Source organism: Rosa rugosa, chromosome 2, assembly GCF_958449725.1.
Source record: "Rosa rugosa chromosome 2, drRosRugo1.1, whole genome shotgun sequence".
Lineage (NCBI taxonomy): Eukaryota > Viridiplantae > Streptophyta > Magnoliopsida > Rosales > Rosaceae > Rosa > Rosa rugosa.
In genome coordinates, this window is record NC_084821.1 from 45,107,538 (window position 1) to 45,123,826 (window position 16,289).

A 16,289-nucleotide genomic window follows, 5' to 3' on the forward strand; every position below is an offset into this window, starting at 1 on the left:
TGGAAAATCTGGGCAGCAGCCCGATTCTCGCCGGAAATCGCCTTGATTTTTCGTCCGGCCATATCTTCCTCCTCCGGCCACCGATCCTCACCAAACTTCTTCCATTGGCTTCGTATGGTCCTTGCGCACCTGTCTGTGGCAACATTTCACGGCGGCGCGGCCCGTAACTGCGGCGGCAAGATTGGTCCGATTTGAGCTCGATTTTGAGTCAACGCCGATATCTTGAGTTTCCGGCCACTTTTCTTTGTGATTCTTGGCTTGATGAACTCGTCTTGAGTTTCTGAACCAGTCTCCAGAAGGAATCGAAGCGAGTGGTGGACGTTTTCACGTTGATCGGAGATCGCGCCGGATTCTGCAAATTTTCCGACCACCGAAGCTTTCGATCGGTATATCTCGAGCTACAGACCATATTTTTCTGTGATTCTTGAACCAATGAGTTCGTCTTGAGTTTCTTAACAACTCTCTAGAAGGAATCGAAGCCTGAAATTGAAGTTTTGACGTCGAAATCAAGCCTTGCCGGATTCTGCAAATTTCGCCGGATTCTGGAAATTTTCCGGCCACCTCGACTGTTCTAGGTAATTTCCGACCACTTCCTTTCGTTTTCAGACTTCATGCTAGTTATGAAAGTGGATCAACTCGTCATTTTGAACAAGTTTGTAGTTGACGACTTTTGCATCGGAGGTGGTTGACCGCCGCGTTGACCTCCGTTGACCGCCCACTGACCGCCGCTTGTGGCGGCGTATTCGACCATATTTTGAGTTTTTATTATCTAGGTGATGATCTACGCATCCTTACGAGCGTTTTGATATATTACAAGGTCATTTTAGAAAACGTTGATAAATAGTGAATTTATGTTTTGACGTTACTATTTAACGTTTTTACGTTTTATCTTCGGTTTACGATCTGCGAGGATCTGACCATCGGTTTTACTTCAAATTTGGATATGATGATCTTATGACTGTCCCAGTGGCTTTGTGTGGTCATGGGCGAAGATCCGACCGTTGGATCTTCGTATAAATGTAAAACAGTGATTCGGAAGGCGATTCGTGAGAATCCGACCGTTAGATTTTTGTATAATTTTATGGAGATGTTTGTTAGAGTGATTCAAGAAGATCTGACCGTTGGATATTTGTGATAATTTTGGAGGATGATCCTAAGGGCGATCCGTGAGGATCCGACCGTTGGATCATCGTATAATTTCGATCCGACCGTTGGATCATCGTATAATTAGAATCCGACCGTTGGATCATCGTATAATTTCGATCTGACCGTTGGATCATCATTAAATTAGAATCCGACCGTTGGATTTCCGTATATGTGTGCTTTTGAGTTGTTGACTAAGTTAAGATCATTATTGGATTAGGTGATCGATGGATTTATTTGGCGGACGATTCGTGAGATTGTTAATGGAGCTGTTAAGAAGACGCAGCTGGATTAGAGGTGAGTAAACCTCACGTGGTTCATATTACGAACCGAGCACTTTTAATTACTTTATTTTAGTTGTAATTGTGTGAAAATATTTATGGAATAAATATTTGTTTTAAATCATACGGACTTGATCAACGACGGTCCATAGGTAAGTAAAATGATTTTAATTATACAAAATGAATTTCACGATTTTCTTGTGTGAACTATAGTTGGTATTAGTGGTCATTCCTGAGTGGGTGATTACGTATATATATATTTACGTGATTATATGTGGAATGGTGTGACATTGAAGAGTGTGGAATTTGGGATGATTAAATTACTATGAATTGAAATTTGACTTACCATATTTATATGTGATGATCATGATTGATGAGTTCTTGTTACAATTCATGATTTACATTGGAGGATGTATAGAGTTGGAGAATGTAGGATTCTGAGGACGAGGTGTCCGAAGTTTGACGGTTATGGATAACCGGAGTGTTTGTGTGCTGAGGACGGGGATGTCCAAAGTGCGACGGTTTATTACTAACCGAAGTTGTGTACTGAGGACGGGGATGTCCAAAGTGCGACGGTTTATTATTAACCGAAGTTGTGTACTGAGGACGGGGATGTCCAAAGTGCGACGGTTTATTATTAACCGAAGTTGTGTACTGAGGACGGGGATGTCCAAAGTGCGACGGTTTATTATTAACCGAAGTTGTGTGCTGAGGACGGGGATGTCCAAAGTGCGACGGTTTATTATTAACCGAAGTATGTCGTATTACTTGCACCTAGGCCAAGGTGACTGGTAGCGATGTAGTTAGAGCTCTAACGTGTTGTTGGGATGGACCAAAGTGGTGTTATGTGGGTTGGGTGTTTGCAGGACCAGTGTGGTGTATTGTGATTTGAGGATTGTGAAAATGTATTCCTTGTGGTTTTCCATGAGTGGTTTGATGTCTCTTTGCAGACGTAATACTGTTGAATTTTACTTGAATTGTAATTTAATAAATCAACAGTTCTTTCTTGTTTACTCATACGAGCTGTCAAAAGCTTACCGGGTTTGGTGTTGTTGCAATCCCGGTACACTATTCAAATTGTGTAGCGGGTAATCTTACAGGTCAGGAAAATCAGGGCAGTGATCGTGCGGGTTAGAGTATTTGTTATAGTTTTACAGCAATTGTAATAGTGAGGTGAGTTAAGCTCATTTGAGCCTTACAATTTGATTTGGTGAGAGTGTCTGTAATAAATAACTTGAGGATTTGGCTTATTGTATATTGAGAGGTGTGAAGTGTGGTTGTTTGTGAGAAAAAAATTCAGGACGTTATTTGTTATTGATGTTAATCATGTTTCGGAACTTGAATCATTTATTCAAAATTCGGGGCGTGACAATCCTAATGCAATTAGGATGTTAATTCCAACCCCTCTGCAAACGTTCATCCTGCACTACTTTTTTTTATGTATTTTATAACAGTAACAAGAATACTACGTTTTGACTTAAAAGACGGTAAAACTTGTCCCTTCACTTGTGGCATAGTGGGTACTAGAAAAGGTGCCCGCGCTTTGCTGCGGGACTTATTGTTACATGGTGGAGATTATGATTGATCTTGTAACATTACATAGTACCAATTGTCTTTGTTGAAATTTACAGATTTTGTTTGGTTTGAACTTATTACTGATTCTGATGGAGAAATCAAACTTGGTATACATAGTTTAATGAAGGAATAAACAGAATACAATAATGAGAAGTGTTTGATGGATGTTGCATAATGATACACGATCTGCATGGATATTCATCTCATGCTGCTGTTCCTCAGTCTAAGCTGTTATTGCCACATCACCTTGCTGATGAAAAGCTTTTCATTTTTTCATTAGGCACTCTATCCATGCTTCAGATGCCTGATATAACAATGCACATGAAGAAGTGGTTAGAACAACTGCGACAGAAGTCGAGCTCTCAGTTGGTATATGAATCACAATAGAATTTGAAGATTTTCCTACATGTACTCAAATTAAACGCTAGCTTAATATAAGAAGCAAGAAAATACAGAGCAACCAAAACTTGAACCACAAAGCTTACTTTGAATGGGTTCCCTCAGTTATTCATGTCGCATTGACTTCTGTTCTCTTCATCTAAAAGCAATTTCTCACTTGACCCTGACATCAAGATACTACAGTCAATCTCTTAATGTCATTATGGTCAGAACAGCTTAAGCACACATGACGACATATCACGTTAAAACAGAGCATGATTTCAATTATAACATGTTATTGCTATTAACTCATTCACAAAATACAAAATAGAAAGCATAAATGCACGTCAAATTATTGAAAGTGAGCACATGGAAGAAATTTTAAACTCTCAACAAATCATTTTTGTAAGGTGAACATGAAAGAAAAAACCATACTGCTGTGAGTTTAAAGCAGTGAAGAAGTATAAACATCAGATAAGGAGTTTAGATATGAATAAAAGCATCCCTTTGTAGAATTCTGAAGTTGCATTTTCTGCTAAAAGTTTATTGATTGTAGTTCCCTGTAAACAAATTTTTTTTCTAAGCTGAAGATCAAATAGAAAAGAAAACTGCTGCAAGTTTTTAGGTTGTGATAAGTGGATGCTATCAGTTTGGAACATTTGCATCAAAAAGAGTAACCTGTAAAAATTAAAACATTTGGTAACAAACTGTAGACTTTTGAATCCCATAAGCAAATTTAGACCAACATATTGGTGAAGAATGAGCTATCTCTGGTTCAAGGGAATCAATTATCTCATCACCTTCAGACCTGTTACTGATTTTAAGCTTTTAAAAGTAGTTATTAACTCACTTTAAGTTTCTAATATCACCATTACCTCTTTTAGCTGTTTATCTTCTACTGTGCTAAAATAGTGAACATGAATAACAGTCTGCTAACCCCAAACATGTTCACCATTGTGAATCGCATTTTTCCATTCTTCCGCCTTACCATCTTCCCATTGTTGTTCAAATTCAGTTTCAACCTGCCACAGAACCACCATGATTTAAATATTTGAAATTCATGCCTAGCATCTGAAGAGAGTGATTCACTTAGTTACATATAAACTCTTGCTGAAATAAAGATCAGCCTAAACCAATAGAAAAAAAAAAATTGTAGTAATTCATAAGAAACCAATGATCACATGGTAAATATAAGCAAATCTATCAAACATATCATAAGAATCCAAAATTTGGGAATATGACCAAGTATGCATTCTGCATGGGATGTACAGAGCATGTTTTACGTGATAATATAGGAAGACAAAAATTAAGTCAGTAAGTTCCAGGTGTAGATATTGCATACATTTGGACATATTACTGTGGAAACTCCTCTTAGAGCTCTCCATAGAAATGGCTTGTCCTTTGACTTTTCCAGTCAATGACTTTCTAAACGAAAACCACAACCATGGAATGAGTGTTTAAAGTAGAAAAAAATTGATTCAATTAAGGAACTTATAGCAGCCTTACAATCTGTCTCTCATTTTATAGAGGCTGTGCCTTGAGATCTTATAGAGGCTGTCCTTAATCGGATCAATTTTTTTGGTGCTTTAAAGTGCCCCACCATCTGTCTCTCATTTGATTCGGTTAAGGAACTTATAACAGTACAAAGCTGTGGTTAAGTGTCCCTAGCATACATGACAGTAGCCCAACAATTTTTTAACAAACAACCAGCAAAACACACAAAACAAAGAAACAAACAACGTACGTAAAACAAATACAGCCTCTATTCCAGAAAACAAAAAAGTTGTGCTAATATTAAGTAAACGGCTTAATATTAGACCATGCATATTTTACATTGCAAGGAATATAAGTTTTCAAAAGAAATATCTAGCCTTATTCTCTTTCGGGATTATGAAGTGTGAACTTACAGCTTCAAGCCAATGTTGAAGAGCTAACTTTTGTGCTTTCTCATCCTTAGACAAACCTTTTCCAATCTGAAATAACAAAGCAAGAGTTAGAAATGAATGTCCAATAAGCTATGGAAACATGAGAAAGTAGTATGTATAAGAAAAAGAACAAACCTTCGCAGCCTAGTCCTAGCCCTTGCCCACCACAAAGAGGCAGTTTCCGGCTTCTCAACATCGAAGAATGTCACAGAACTCTGCTTGAGAGCTGCAGAATCTAAAATTTTTCCATCTGAAGCATTTGAAAATAGCCAAATCAATCAAACCATTTCCATAAAAAAAAAAACAATAATAAATAAATAAATAAAACAAAATCAAATTCAAGTACAATTTCAGTGGTGAGAGATAATAATCAAGTGCTTAGATAATTACCATAGCTCTTTAGTCCCAGCTGGAGAACCTAAACCATTTGAAAATAACCAAATTAACCAAACCATTTTGTATCAAAACAAACTTAAATTGAAGCATACCAAGCAAGTAACAAAATAATTATCATACCTCCTCAGCCACCACTGCACGATCTGCAAGGTTTCTTCGAGTTCGATATACAAAACTTTCTGAACTTTGACTGCTGCATCATCAAGCTCCTTAACCGGTCTAGGCAAAAACATGAAATCCGGTTGAGACAGAGCAAAAGTCGGCATTGGTTTATGCTTCAACAGATTTTTACCTCTACAATCTTCTGTCCCCAACGTTTCCTTAAACGAAAGGTTCCTATCCAACATTACATTTTCAGGCTTAAAAAAAGGTTCCTATCCAAAATTACATTTTCAGGCTTGCAATCCTTTAACCGACTCGAATTTTAAAAGCCACCTAACTTGTTAGATCAATCAATCTTATAAATCAAAATATTGCCATGTACCTTTTCCAGAACGAACCCAAACTGATTTGTTGTCTTCTCTTTCGTATCTTAGTGCTTGACCTTTTATAGACTGCAAATCACAGAAAAAAAAAATTTCAAATCAATAGTTTTTAGAAGGATGATAAAACTAACATTTATCAACATAAAGATCAATAGTTGGAACTCTGTAAATAAATTGATTCAATAACACTGAGCATAACTCTTTACATACCTGAATTCAAAGCACTTCCAAAATTTGATCGCACACTGTTCCCAATATCTGCTGAACAAAACCAAACAAACCATCTATTACAACTATATAAACCACCATAACAGAAACAAATTCTATCCTCCAAATACAACAACGGCCAAATAAACCATCTCTATACAATCAACCATAACATTGCATACCCTCTATCAAATATACCCCCCTGCCCAGTAATCACAAAAATACCTGAACATTCAATAATCTAAAGACAAAAGTTAGATACCTGAATCACAACAGGACACCCAACTAACAGCAATTAACAAAACCAGAAACAGCGGCAAAAGAACAATCCAGATACTCCTTTGCATAAAACCTACAGAGTAAAAACAAAACAGTCATTACCACTCAAAGACAAAGAAAACACCCAAACCTCTGTAATCACCGAAAAACCCAGATCAATGCCCTAAAACATGAACCACCGATTCAAAACGACAAAACCATCGATAACAAACCAAGTTTCAATCACACAAAGCAAAAGGAACAAACTTTAATCAAATTCCCAAAAGGAAAAAAGGTTTAAAAGTTTACCACTGTTAAGGGGATTAGAATTGGCAGTCAAGAAATTCAGAGAAGAAAACCCATTCGTGCCCTGAATAAAGAAATTACTAATTAATGAAAAAAACCACATAAAAAAACCATTTGAGCTTATAAACGATAAGTAGAACCTCAAAAAAGAAAAAGAAAAAATAAAAATAGTAGGCATACAATTGTCTTACGTTGCAGGCTCTGTTCGATGTGAACACAAAATCTATAACAAAGGCAATGCAAAAGAAACAGATGAACCCAAAGCACAGACCACTTTAAATGGCAATCGATTAGAATAAACTATCAAAGCCAAACTCAGGACGATGATCAGTTCACTCAATTTCTGTTCGAATCGACCATCAACTTCTTCCCGTCTCCCTCTTCTTCAGTCTCAAACTCTCTCTCTCTATCCCCAGATAGATAGAACGCAGCTTGGAGCTCTCTCTCTCTCTCTCTCTCTCTCTCTCTCTCTCACTCTCTCTTTCTCTCGCGCTATTTCTCTCTCAAACTGAAGCTCTCTGTCTATCTACCTCTCGGTGGAGTGAGGTATCATAGATTCATAGACACGATTGCTGAGCAGCACCCCAGGTGTCAAAGCAAGAGAGACACACAACTGTGAAGCGAAGAACAGAGACACGAAAGCTTTTAAACGATAAACAGGGACAACATCGTCTTTTCAGCTACGACCGGCTCGGCTGGAGCCGGTACTGTTTATAAGTCGATGAACAGTTAACTGAGAATTAGAAGTTTATAAATTTCAATCATACTGATAGTAATCTTAAACAGCAAAAAGAAATATGCAAAAACGAGTGACATAAAAATTGAGTATCTAGTTGAACTGCAAATAAAGAAATGCAGGGTTGATTTCTTATCCATAAAATCATAAATAAATTGTTTGAAGAAGGGGACTAGTGGAAGAGCAAAGAGGACACCGTGACAGCCAACAAGCCATATTATCAACAAGAGGTAACATCAAGTTAAACAGATAAAAAAATAAAAAATAAAAAACTACAGTTTCATCAGAAACGATTGTCCAAAATTAATCCAACACACGGTGTCCCATTAGATTTTTACATCCTAGCTAGAGGTAACAAACTAATTAATCTAGGATTAACAGTACAGAGTTCATAGTAATCAAAACAAGAAAGGAGAAAGAAAAACAGCAGAGTTCATATTTCTCTTGTACAAGCAACAAAGATTTCTCTGCACTTCGATCTACAACACTGAAATAGAGTGGACTTTATATCAATCCACAACCTAATAACTTTCATCCTATGTCCTAGATTTTAACACCTCAACTATCTTTTCAAGCATTGTAACCTTAGATTTAAGTTGTGACACCCGTTTTTCAAATGAACTGCTGCTAGCATATTCTGGTTTCTCAAATACAGACCTGCTGCAAGCGTATTCCGGTCTCTCAAATGAAGCGCTGAGGCTAGCGCATTCCTGTTCCTCAACTGGAGAGGTGCTACTAGGACATTCATTGCCAATAATGATGCTTACCTTTCTCAGCTTCCTCCTACCCTTACCACCCCAAGTCACAACTTTACCCAATGTAATGTCATTCTCAAATATTTCTGATGTCATAGTATTAACAGAATATTCATCTACAATTGAAGATGCCAAGATTTGATCATGATCAGCTGATAACTTCTCACAGTCGCTACCTTTTCTAGTTTCAACAGTTTTATGCTTCTTCCTAATTTTCAAAGCCTCTGATATAGTTAGGTCATCATCATCCATAGGATCTCCAACTTCCAGCCTATACCTTTTGGGAGGGAATCCGGGAGGCACAAGGGAATCATTACCTTTGTATACATTCCTTCCTGCAGAAACCTGCACCACTTCTTCTGCCTTTTTTGGAGAATGGATACAAGGAATGGTGACATCATAAATTTCATTGACAGCTTCCTTTGCTTTCTTTTGTGGTGACATACTTCTGTGTTTGAGGCCTGCCATGGATTCCTTCCACCACTTTAAGTATCTTGTGCTAGCATCCGCCTCAGAAAGCCTCGATGGTATATATAATATCACATACTCAAGTTCTTTCAAGTACTGCTTCCAGGTCATATTAGTATTGTGAATCAATGGAGCAACAAAACCTGGGATGTCCTGATCGTAACCAAATTGCATAGCCACTCGGTGCGGAAGGTACTGCTGTTTAGTACCAAATCCAACCAACTCATCCACCCTCAGGCATATCGAAAATGACAGCAATTCATCATCATTCAAACTGGGACCAACCACCACCCACTTCTCCTTCTCCACAAAATACTTGGGAAGTTTCCAGTTCTCAATGGCAATGGCATAAGGGCGCCACAAGAAACCTTCTCCCGCTGAATCCAAAACGCTCCTCAAGTTTCCAACATTTAGACCAAGTACTTTATCCCATCGAGCCAATCTCGGCTCAGCATTTCTGATACCATTTGGCCTTGGCCGAAGTTCCAGAAATCTCTCCCAAGCCCAAACCTGAACCAAATGGAATGGCGACTTGATCGTCACTTTCAACTCATTCGAAGCTGCAATACTCCTCTTCAACATACCCAAATCTCTATAAATGTTTGCAAGAACAGCAGGCGCAAGAGCAATCCGAGTCCCTCTAGCTAAACGAATTGCAATGGAAAACACAGCCTTGTTCACTGAATTACGAGCATCATGAAAAACATACCTAGACAACCAGAACACAAGAAATGCCTCATGCTCCAAATCACTCCCACCTTTCATGAATTCCTTCATCCACAAATCAGTGTAGGCAACTCCCCAGCCTTGATCACCTCTTTTATTTTGAAATCCCTTCCGCACTTCCTCAAGTCTATCCACCACTTCTCTTAGTTCTCTGCTTTCAAGAGGACTGAAAACAGAGTCTCCCAAAACAGAAAACCCTCCCAATACCATCACATCTTCCAAAGAAATAGTTGCTTCACCCCAATCAAAAATGAACGTGTTGGTGTCACAGCACCATTTCTCTCCAAGCCCACGAACCAAATCATTCTTCTTTCGGATTTCGCACATGGAATTGAAGATGGCATCATAGATTCCAGCTCTCCTCCATGTACCTTGGTGAGTTAAAGCCAAGTGCTCCACCCAAGTCTTCAAATCTTTGTGGTCCAGACGCCATCCACGGATTTCAAGAACCAATTTCTTGGGCTCAAAACCTGATGAGAGGGAGGTAAAACACTGGGAAAGCTCAGGAGGAGGTTCATCAATGGAGGAAGCAACAATGGGTTTGAGAAAGTAGGCTCTTTTCCGAAATGGGTCTCCTCCAGTTGGTGAAACCATGGCCACATCTTCTTGCACTTCAATCATGGTGTCTGTGGTTCTGTCCTGCATCAGTGGATTGGGGACTGGAGTAAGAAATGGGTGGTACTGGTGTTTCTTTCCTGAGAATCAGAGAAAGGGTTTTGGAATTAGGGGGATTTGGGGAAATGCTTGGGTTTTTTCTTACTTTTGTTGTAATTCTTGAAATCAAAAATGTCTGGGATTTCCATTAGTGGGAATGAAGCCAGAAGCCGCGTTAAACGGCAAAGAATATGAAAAGAAAGACGACGTCGGGTCATAGTGAACGTCTGGCCAATTCTTTGTACTCTGTTACCCACTTTTTGGTGCCATCTGAATTTTGACTCAATTATGCTAGTTGAGTTATGATAACATGCTCAATTAATTGCTTACTCAGTTATACTTAATTTCTTTTGATCTAAAATTGACTGAAGAGACTGATAAGGCAATCACAATTAATTTAATGATCTCATTATTACCCACCTCCTAGTAGAATTTTGGTAAATATTAATGTTTAATTTAATTTTTTTTTTTTTTTTTTATCCTTACACCCTCCATGATGATGGTTTTACAAATAACCAACCGGTCATAGCTCACCAACAACGAAATAAAATGTGTCTTCTTATGTTTTTGATAACTTATTAGCATGGCCCACCCACTATGTGTGTGGAGAGAAATTAAAGGTAGTGGAGAAGCTTTTCATACAACTACCTAGTTTTCTACTATTTTTTTTTATTCTTTTGTTTTCTATTATGTAATTTACTATATTATTCTTATTGATTAATTATATTTCATAGTTTTTTAATATATAAGGGTTAAATGGGTAAAAAATTTCAATTTTGGAGAACAAACTCTCTTTACTTAATAATGGTATAGACTAGCATGGCTCACCCACTTGTGGAGAGAAGTTAAAGGTAGTGGAGAAGTTTTTCATGTACCACATTTTCTAATATTTTTTTTAAATTTTTATTCTTTTGGTTGCTATTATATAATTTACTATATTATCTTTATTGATTTATTATATTTCATAGTTTTTTAATATGTAAGGGTTAATTTGGTAAAAATTTCAATTTTGGAGAACAAACTCTCTTTATTTAATAATAGACTAGACCCAAAACACACACACTGTGTGTGGGTTTTTAAATTAACAAAATAATAATCATTGGAGAAAATGTGGGGGGTTTTTTTTAGAAGAAGAAATTGCATATTATTAAGCAATTGAGATAGGTACATCAGATATAAGTACATCGGATAGCCAATAAGGTCTATCCATTACCCCAATTTGGAATGCAGGAAACAAAAGAGCTACCTAACTAAACATGCGCTGCCTGAATACATTTCCTAGGGCCTATGTACAAATAACTGTAGGGAAGAAGCGGAAAAAGGTCATCGCTTCTTCTATTACAACAATTACAATTCAACATAGATTTAACTTGATTGTAAAGAACTAGCAGTGTCAACAGTATAGTGGTAACAACAGGAGAAGACTTCACTGGTAGATTCATATCGGAGGGAGATCCACAAGTAACGGAATTAAAGACCAAATACCATCCAAGTTTACCCTCTTAGATGACTCCATAGACTACATGATCATGTCATTTTTTAAAACAGGTCTGCCGAGTCGAACCCAAAGGTGTCTTCCCTTTATAAATAGCTCCTGAAGTAGAACTTACTTTGATTTTATGCTTGGAGGCTTGAGAGGAAGCCACATCTAAGAAAATGTGGGGAGTTTGGAAGTTTTTATTATTTTTTTTCTTTTTTCCTCTTTTGCTGGGGATTGAAGTGGGAAGTTATAGAGAGAGATTTCTAGGGAAAAATAAATTAGAATTTTTTATGTTATTTTTTTATTACGATTATGTCCTCTATTTATTAAAAGATGTTTTTAGATAATCTATGATCTAAGGATTTAGTCGTCTTTTCACGCTCACTTTGACTGACAAAATGGGTTCTGTTAAATATAGTATAGATTAAGAACCATTTTTTAACCAAATGTTCTCAAGTAACCACCCGGTCCTTTGGTAGTTATCTTCCACCATTTAGGCTAATAGCCACCCACTAGCTACTTTGGTGGTTAGCTTAAGCAAACCACATCTTAGATACCTCGAAAACAAGTCAAACTCATCAACGGACTCTCTAACCCTCCCTTTCCATATAATAGATTTATGTTCATTTATAGGATAACTAGATAGTTAGAAGCTGATCCAATCGCTCTTTTGATTTTGAAAAAAAAAAAAAAAAACTTAAGAAAACCACATCCTCCTAAATGCTCTTTTGTTTGCAACTACTTAGTAACCATACTTCACTTTTGTTTAGCTTTTCTGGATAAATAAATAAATTAAACAAAACCGAAGTATGGTTGTTCACAAAATCACTTAGTTTTTTTTTTTTCAATGTTTTCTTTTGTTCAATTGTTATATTGTTGCGAGTGCATTTTCACTCACATACAATATTAATGTATCCTCATATTCTCTTTTAAAATTATTTTATCACCCATAATTTTACACCTAAAATCGTTTGTGCCCCCGAACTTCTAATTTGATCATTTGCCCCTGAACTTCTAATTTGATCATTTGTGCCCTTCTACTTTTCAATTTGATTGATGGATTAATTCTTGTTTACCTACCTGAACTTTAAGTTAATCTTCATGTTAGTCCCTATTCTTCTAATTTCATCAAGCTTACCCTTGCACTCTTAATTTTCATCAGTCATGTCCAATTCTTGAAGCTCCATACAAATATTCCGTCAAGTGATGACGTGCCAGAAGACAGAGTTGCTAAATTTCTATAATACCCCTTGTCAAACCTAAATGAAAAAAAAAAAAAACTTTTTCTTTAATTTTCTAATCTCACCCATCTCTCCATTCTTGACAAACTCATTTGATCCTTCCTCCCTCTCTTACCTCTAGATCTTGACTCTCTAATCCAACTTGTACGTTCTCCAGCTCACTCACTCCATCCATCACTAAGCTCAAGTCTTTAGGATCCCTACACATTTCCCAAATTTTCTTAACAGGATATTTCTCCCAAAACTCCATGATTTCTTTATCCAATTTGAGAAGGCTCAATTTCTCCCAAGCTCCAAAGCGTAACTCACTATCTGGGCCCTTCTCGAAATCATCTTTTGACAGGTTGACTCAGTTGGAGGTGATGAAACCACCATTAGCATCTGCACACATCCAAAAATTAACCAACAACACCCAGAAACTGAATTCCTCGTAAATTCAGAAACCATGGCTGAGAGTGGTTCATCTCCATCCTAAAAACCCATGCAATCCACAAACCCCAATAGCATTAAAGCATCAATAGCAGCCACCCTAAACATTATAATTAGCCAAAACCCATCAAACTCTACCTCAAACCCACCAATTCCATCCCCTCAACCTCTCTCACAATTGGTTTAAATCTCATCTCCACCCCTCACTCCACTGCCCAACATCTCTCTCCCTCAATTTGTGGTCGATTCACTCTCTATTGACGGCTCTGATTTCGAGATTCTGTATGGCCTCAATCTCCGGCAGAGACCCGAATCTGAGGAGGTGGTGCTTTAGAAATTGAAAAAAGAATTGAAGGTGTTGCCGAAGATTAGGGTGATGGAGGAGTTTGATGAGAATCCGGTGGAGGGATTCAGAGCCCCGGGAGTTCGAGGCTTCAGGTGGCCTGCGGAGGAGGATGAGTGAGAGGAGTTTCGAGGTTGAGATCTTGGTCGATGAAGAACCTGAAGCCACTACGGCGTGTGGTGGCGGATTGTCTGGTGTCGTCGGTGGCCAGCTCGCACCATGCCAGCAGTTCATCCTCTTTGCTGTTATCTGAAGCTTCGATAATTCTGAGGGTGAGTGAATTGTGCATGTGTGATTTTGTGGTTTGTGATTTCATTTTTTTAATCTTTGAAATGCTGGCTTGGTTTGTGGAATTAGGTCTTACTGTGTGTGTGATTTGGTTTTGCATTTGTGGCATGATGGTGCTCCTTCATTAGTAAGAGATTTGAAGCTGTTCCCCCAAATGATGCAGGCTCTGAGGGATTTGGGTTTTGGGGGTCAGTGTGGTCAACAAAGATGGAGGAGGAAGAAATAGTGAGGCGTGGGGCAGATGAAATATGAATTGTCAATTTTACCCCTCCTTGTGGGCCCAACACCAAAAAAAATTGAACTTTGACTTGTGCCATGCCATCAATTGACGGACATTTTGGATGGAGTTAGAATAATTGGACATGGCTGATGAAAATTGAGAGTGCAAGGGTAATCTTGATGAAATTAGAAGAATATGGACTAACATGAAGATTGGCCTAAAGTACAGGTAGGTAAACAAGAATTAATCCTTGATTGATTATGGCCAATCCTGAACTAGTTCATCAATTTCTTCATATAGTGTTGTCCGGTTAAACTAGATTTTGGCATTCAATCATGCAAAAAACATACCATTAGCATGGCCAAGGCTAAAAGTTGACTCTAAGGGACTCTCATCGTCACCAATTTATAAAGAAATTGATGAATAAGTTTACTAATGGCTATGGTTGATCATATTGGAGAGTAAAAGAGTATATTTGATTAAATAAGAAGTTCAAGAGCACAAATGATTTTAGGTGTAAAATTCAAGGAGGTAAAATGAATTTAACTTTAAATTAAATTGCTAAAAATTAACTAGTCATATGTTCACCTACTCAATCAATTTTCTTCTAAGTTGTGCTTAACTACCTTTGGATCAAATCCAATGGTGAAGAATAATGAGGAATCTATTTACCTCATTATTTTCCACTTTTAGTTTTACATCTAACCGCAGTTAGCCACAACATGCGTATGAAAGTAATTGATTATTACCAACCAAATCATATGCAAACAAGAAAAATACAAATTCATTTTTATATCTTCCATCAATTAAGAATTCATTCAAAAATCATATAGATAAGAGAGTAGATCGAACATAGCATACTAACCTTAAGGAAGATAAGACTGCGAAGTACTAGAGCTTGGTCAAAGGCAGAGCTTAACTATGAAGAAGACTGTGAAACACAAAACAAGGTCGGAGGCGGCACTGTCTAGTTAGGTTTTCAATTGGGGGAAAAAGAAGAAGCCCAATAGAGCCTTTAAATATATTTTAAAAAGAAATAATTAAGTTTCCTTTTTAACCATTCCTATAATAAAACGACGTCGTTTTAATGAAAGAAATAAAAAAGGTAGCCCCTTCAACCTCTCACTCTTATGTGGTGAGTTTGTGAAAGACGAGCCCCAATGCCCTAGATGAATAAATTTCCCTCAACCTGCCTTTTTTTTTAAGCGCTCCAATATTGCATTTTTCAAGTCGCCTTACACCAAAGCGCGCCTGGGGTTCGTCTCAAATTTAAGTTTAATAATGTTGTTGGAAATTGTTTGATATTGAAACTTATTTACTTTTATAATTTGTTTCATGATTTCCTTAAATTGCTAAAAATTAACTAGTCATGTTCCCTACTTATTTAGGGAGGTAAGAAGAGTTTTTTTTTCTTTCTTTTTTTCTTTTTTCTCTCTTTGTCCTTATTTGTCTTTTCATATGACTTGACAAAGTCTATTAATAATTGAAAAAAATTGGAGGTCCGAATATCAAATTTGGAGGTCTAACTAGAACCACCCTACATTGAATTGGTTGTGACAATGTGAAAAAGGTCAAGTTGTGGTTGGGTGCCCTTAGTATTTAGGGTACACCTCAATTAAAAATGGAATAAGGTTGGGTGTCCATATAGTAATTCCATCGAATTACTATGCGACGAATATACTAAGAGAATAAGAATCGGACAATATTTCAAATTCAAATGATAAGTCCGGAAATTGGTCGATATTCTAATTTCAAGAGTGTCAAGTGTGTTGGACTAATTGTGAATGTATTAGTGATTGGTCAAACTCGGTAAAATTTGGTCAAATTTTGTCAAAGTGGTCAATCCTAGTCAAACTAGAAAAAGTTGGTTGGACGATTTGTTAATCGTCAAGATTTCAAGGATTGTTAAATAGATTATTAACGATCGAAATGTCGGAACTTATGACTCCAGTTACCCGAGGAACGGAAGGTTTGTGACACTCGAAGCACGTGAAG

The 16,289-nt window shown here is 37.3% G+C and overlaps 1 protein-coding gene and 4 long non-coding RNA genes across 6 annotated transcripts; 1 reads left to right on the top strand and 4 right to left on the bottom strand.

Annotated features, from left to right (window-relative positions):
* LOC133734475 (uncharacterized) lies at positions 1-2,902 on the top strand. The gene is made up of 3 exons (XR_009858326.1): positions 1-575; positions 1,364-1,440; positions 2,510-2,902. It is a non-coding gene; the product is annotated as an uncharacterized LOC133734475 (long non-coding RNA).
* A 154-nt stretch (positions 2,903-3,056) lies between these two features.
* On the bottom strand, positions 3,057-5,558 carry LOC133734472 (uncharacterized). 2 transcript variants are annotated; one of them, XR_009858323.1, is made up of 5 exons: positions 5,438-5,558; positions 5,285-5,350; positions 4,253-4,399; positions 3,485-3,561; positions 3,057-3,303 (listed from the first exon to the last, which is right to left on the bottom strand). It is a non-coding gene; the product is annotated as an uncharacterized LOC133734472 (long non-coding RNA). The 2 variants fall into 2 exon arrangements; XR_009858322.1 differs by having other exon boundaries at positions 3,485-4,399.
* Positions 5,559-5,889: 331 nt separating this feature from the next.
* LOC133734473 (uncharacterized) lies at positions 5,890-6,603 on the bottom strand. Its single transcript, XR_009858324.1, has 3 exons — positions 6,394-6,603; positions 6,183-6,252; positions 5,890-5,917 (listed from the first exon to the last, which is right to left on the bottom strand). It is a non-coding gene; the product is annotated as an uncharacterized LOC133734473 (long non-coding RNA).
* Positions 6,604-6,665: 62 nt separating this feature from the next.
* Positions 6,666-7,584, bottom strand: LOC133734474 (uncharacterized). The gene is made up of 3 exons (XR_009858325.1): positions 7,146-7,584; positions 6,958-7,018; positions 6,666-6,742 (listed from the first exon to the last, which is right to left on the bottom strand). It is a non-coding gene; the product is annotated as an uncharacterized LOC133734474 (long non-coding RNA).
* Positions 7,585-8,226: 642 nt separating this feature from the next.
* Positions 8,227-10,260, bottom strand: LOC133730835 (uncharacterized). The gene has a single exon (XM_062158349.1). It carries the CDS (start codon positions 10,258-10,260, stop codon positions 8,227-8,229), a length of 2,034 nt encoding a protein of 677 aa, XP_062014333.1.
* Between the last annotated feature and the right edge of the window lie 6,029 nt (positions 10,261-16,289).

Coding starts and splice junctions, on each gene's coding strand:
- LOC133730835 (XM_062158349.1), bottom strand. CDS start 10,260: ATGATTGAAGTGCAAGAAGATGTGGCCATGGTTTCACCAACTGGAGGA.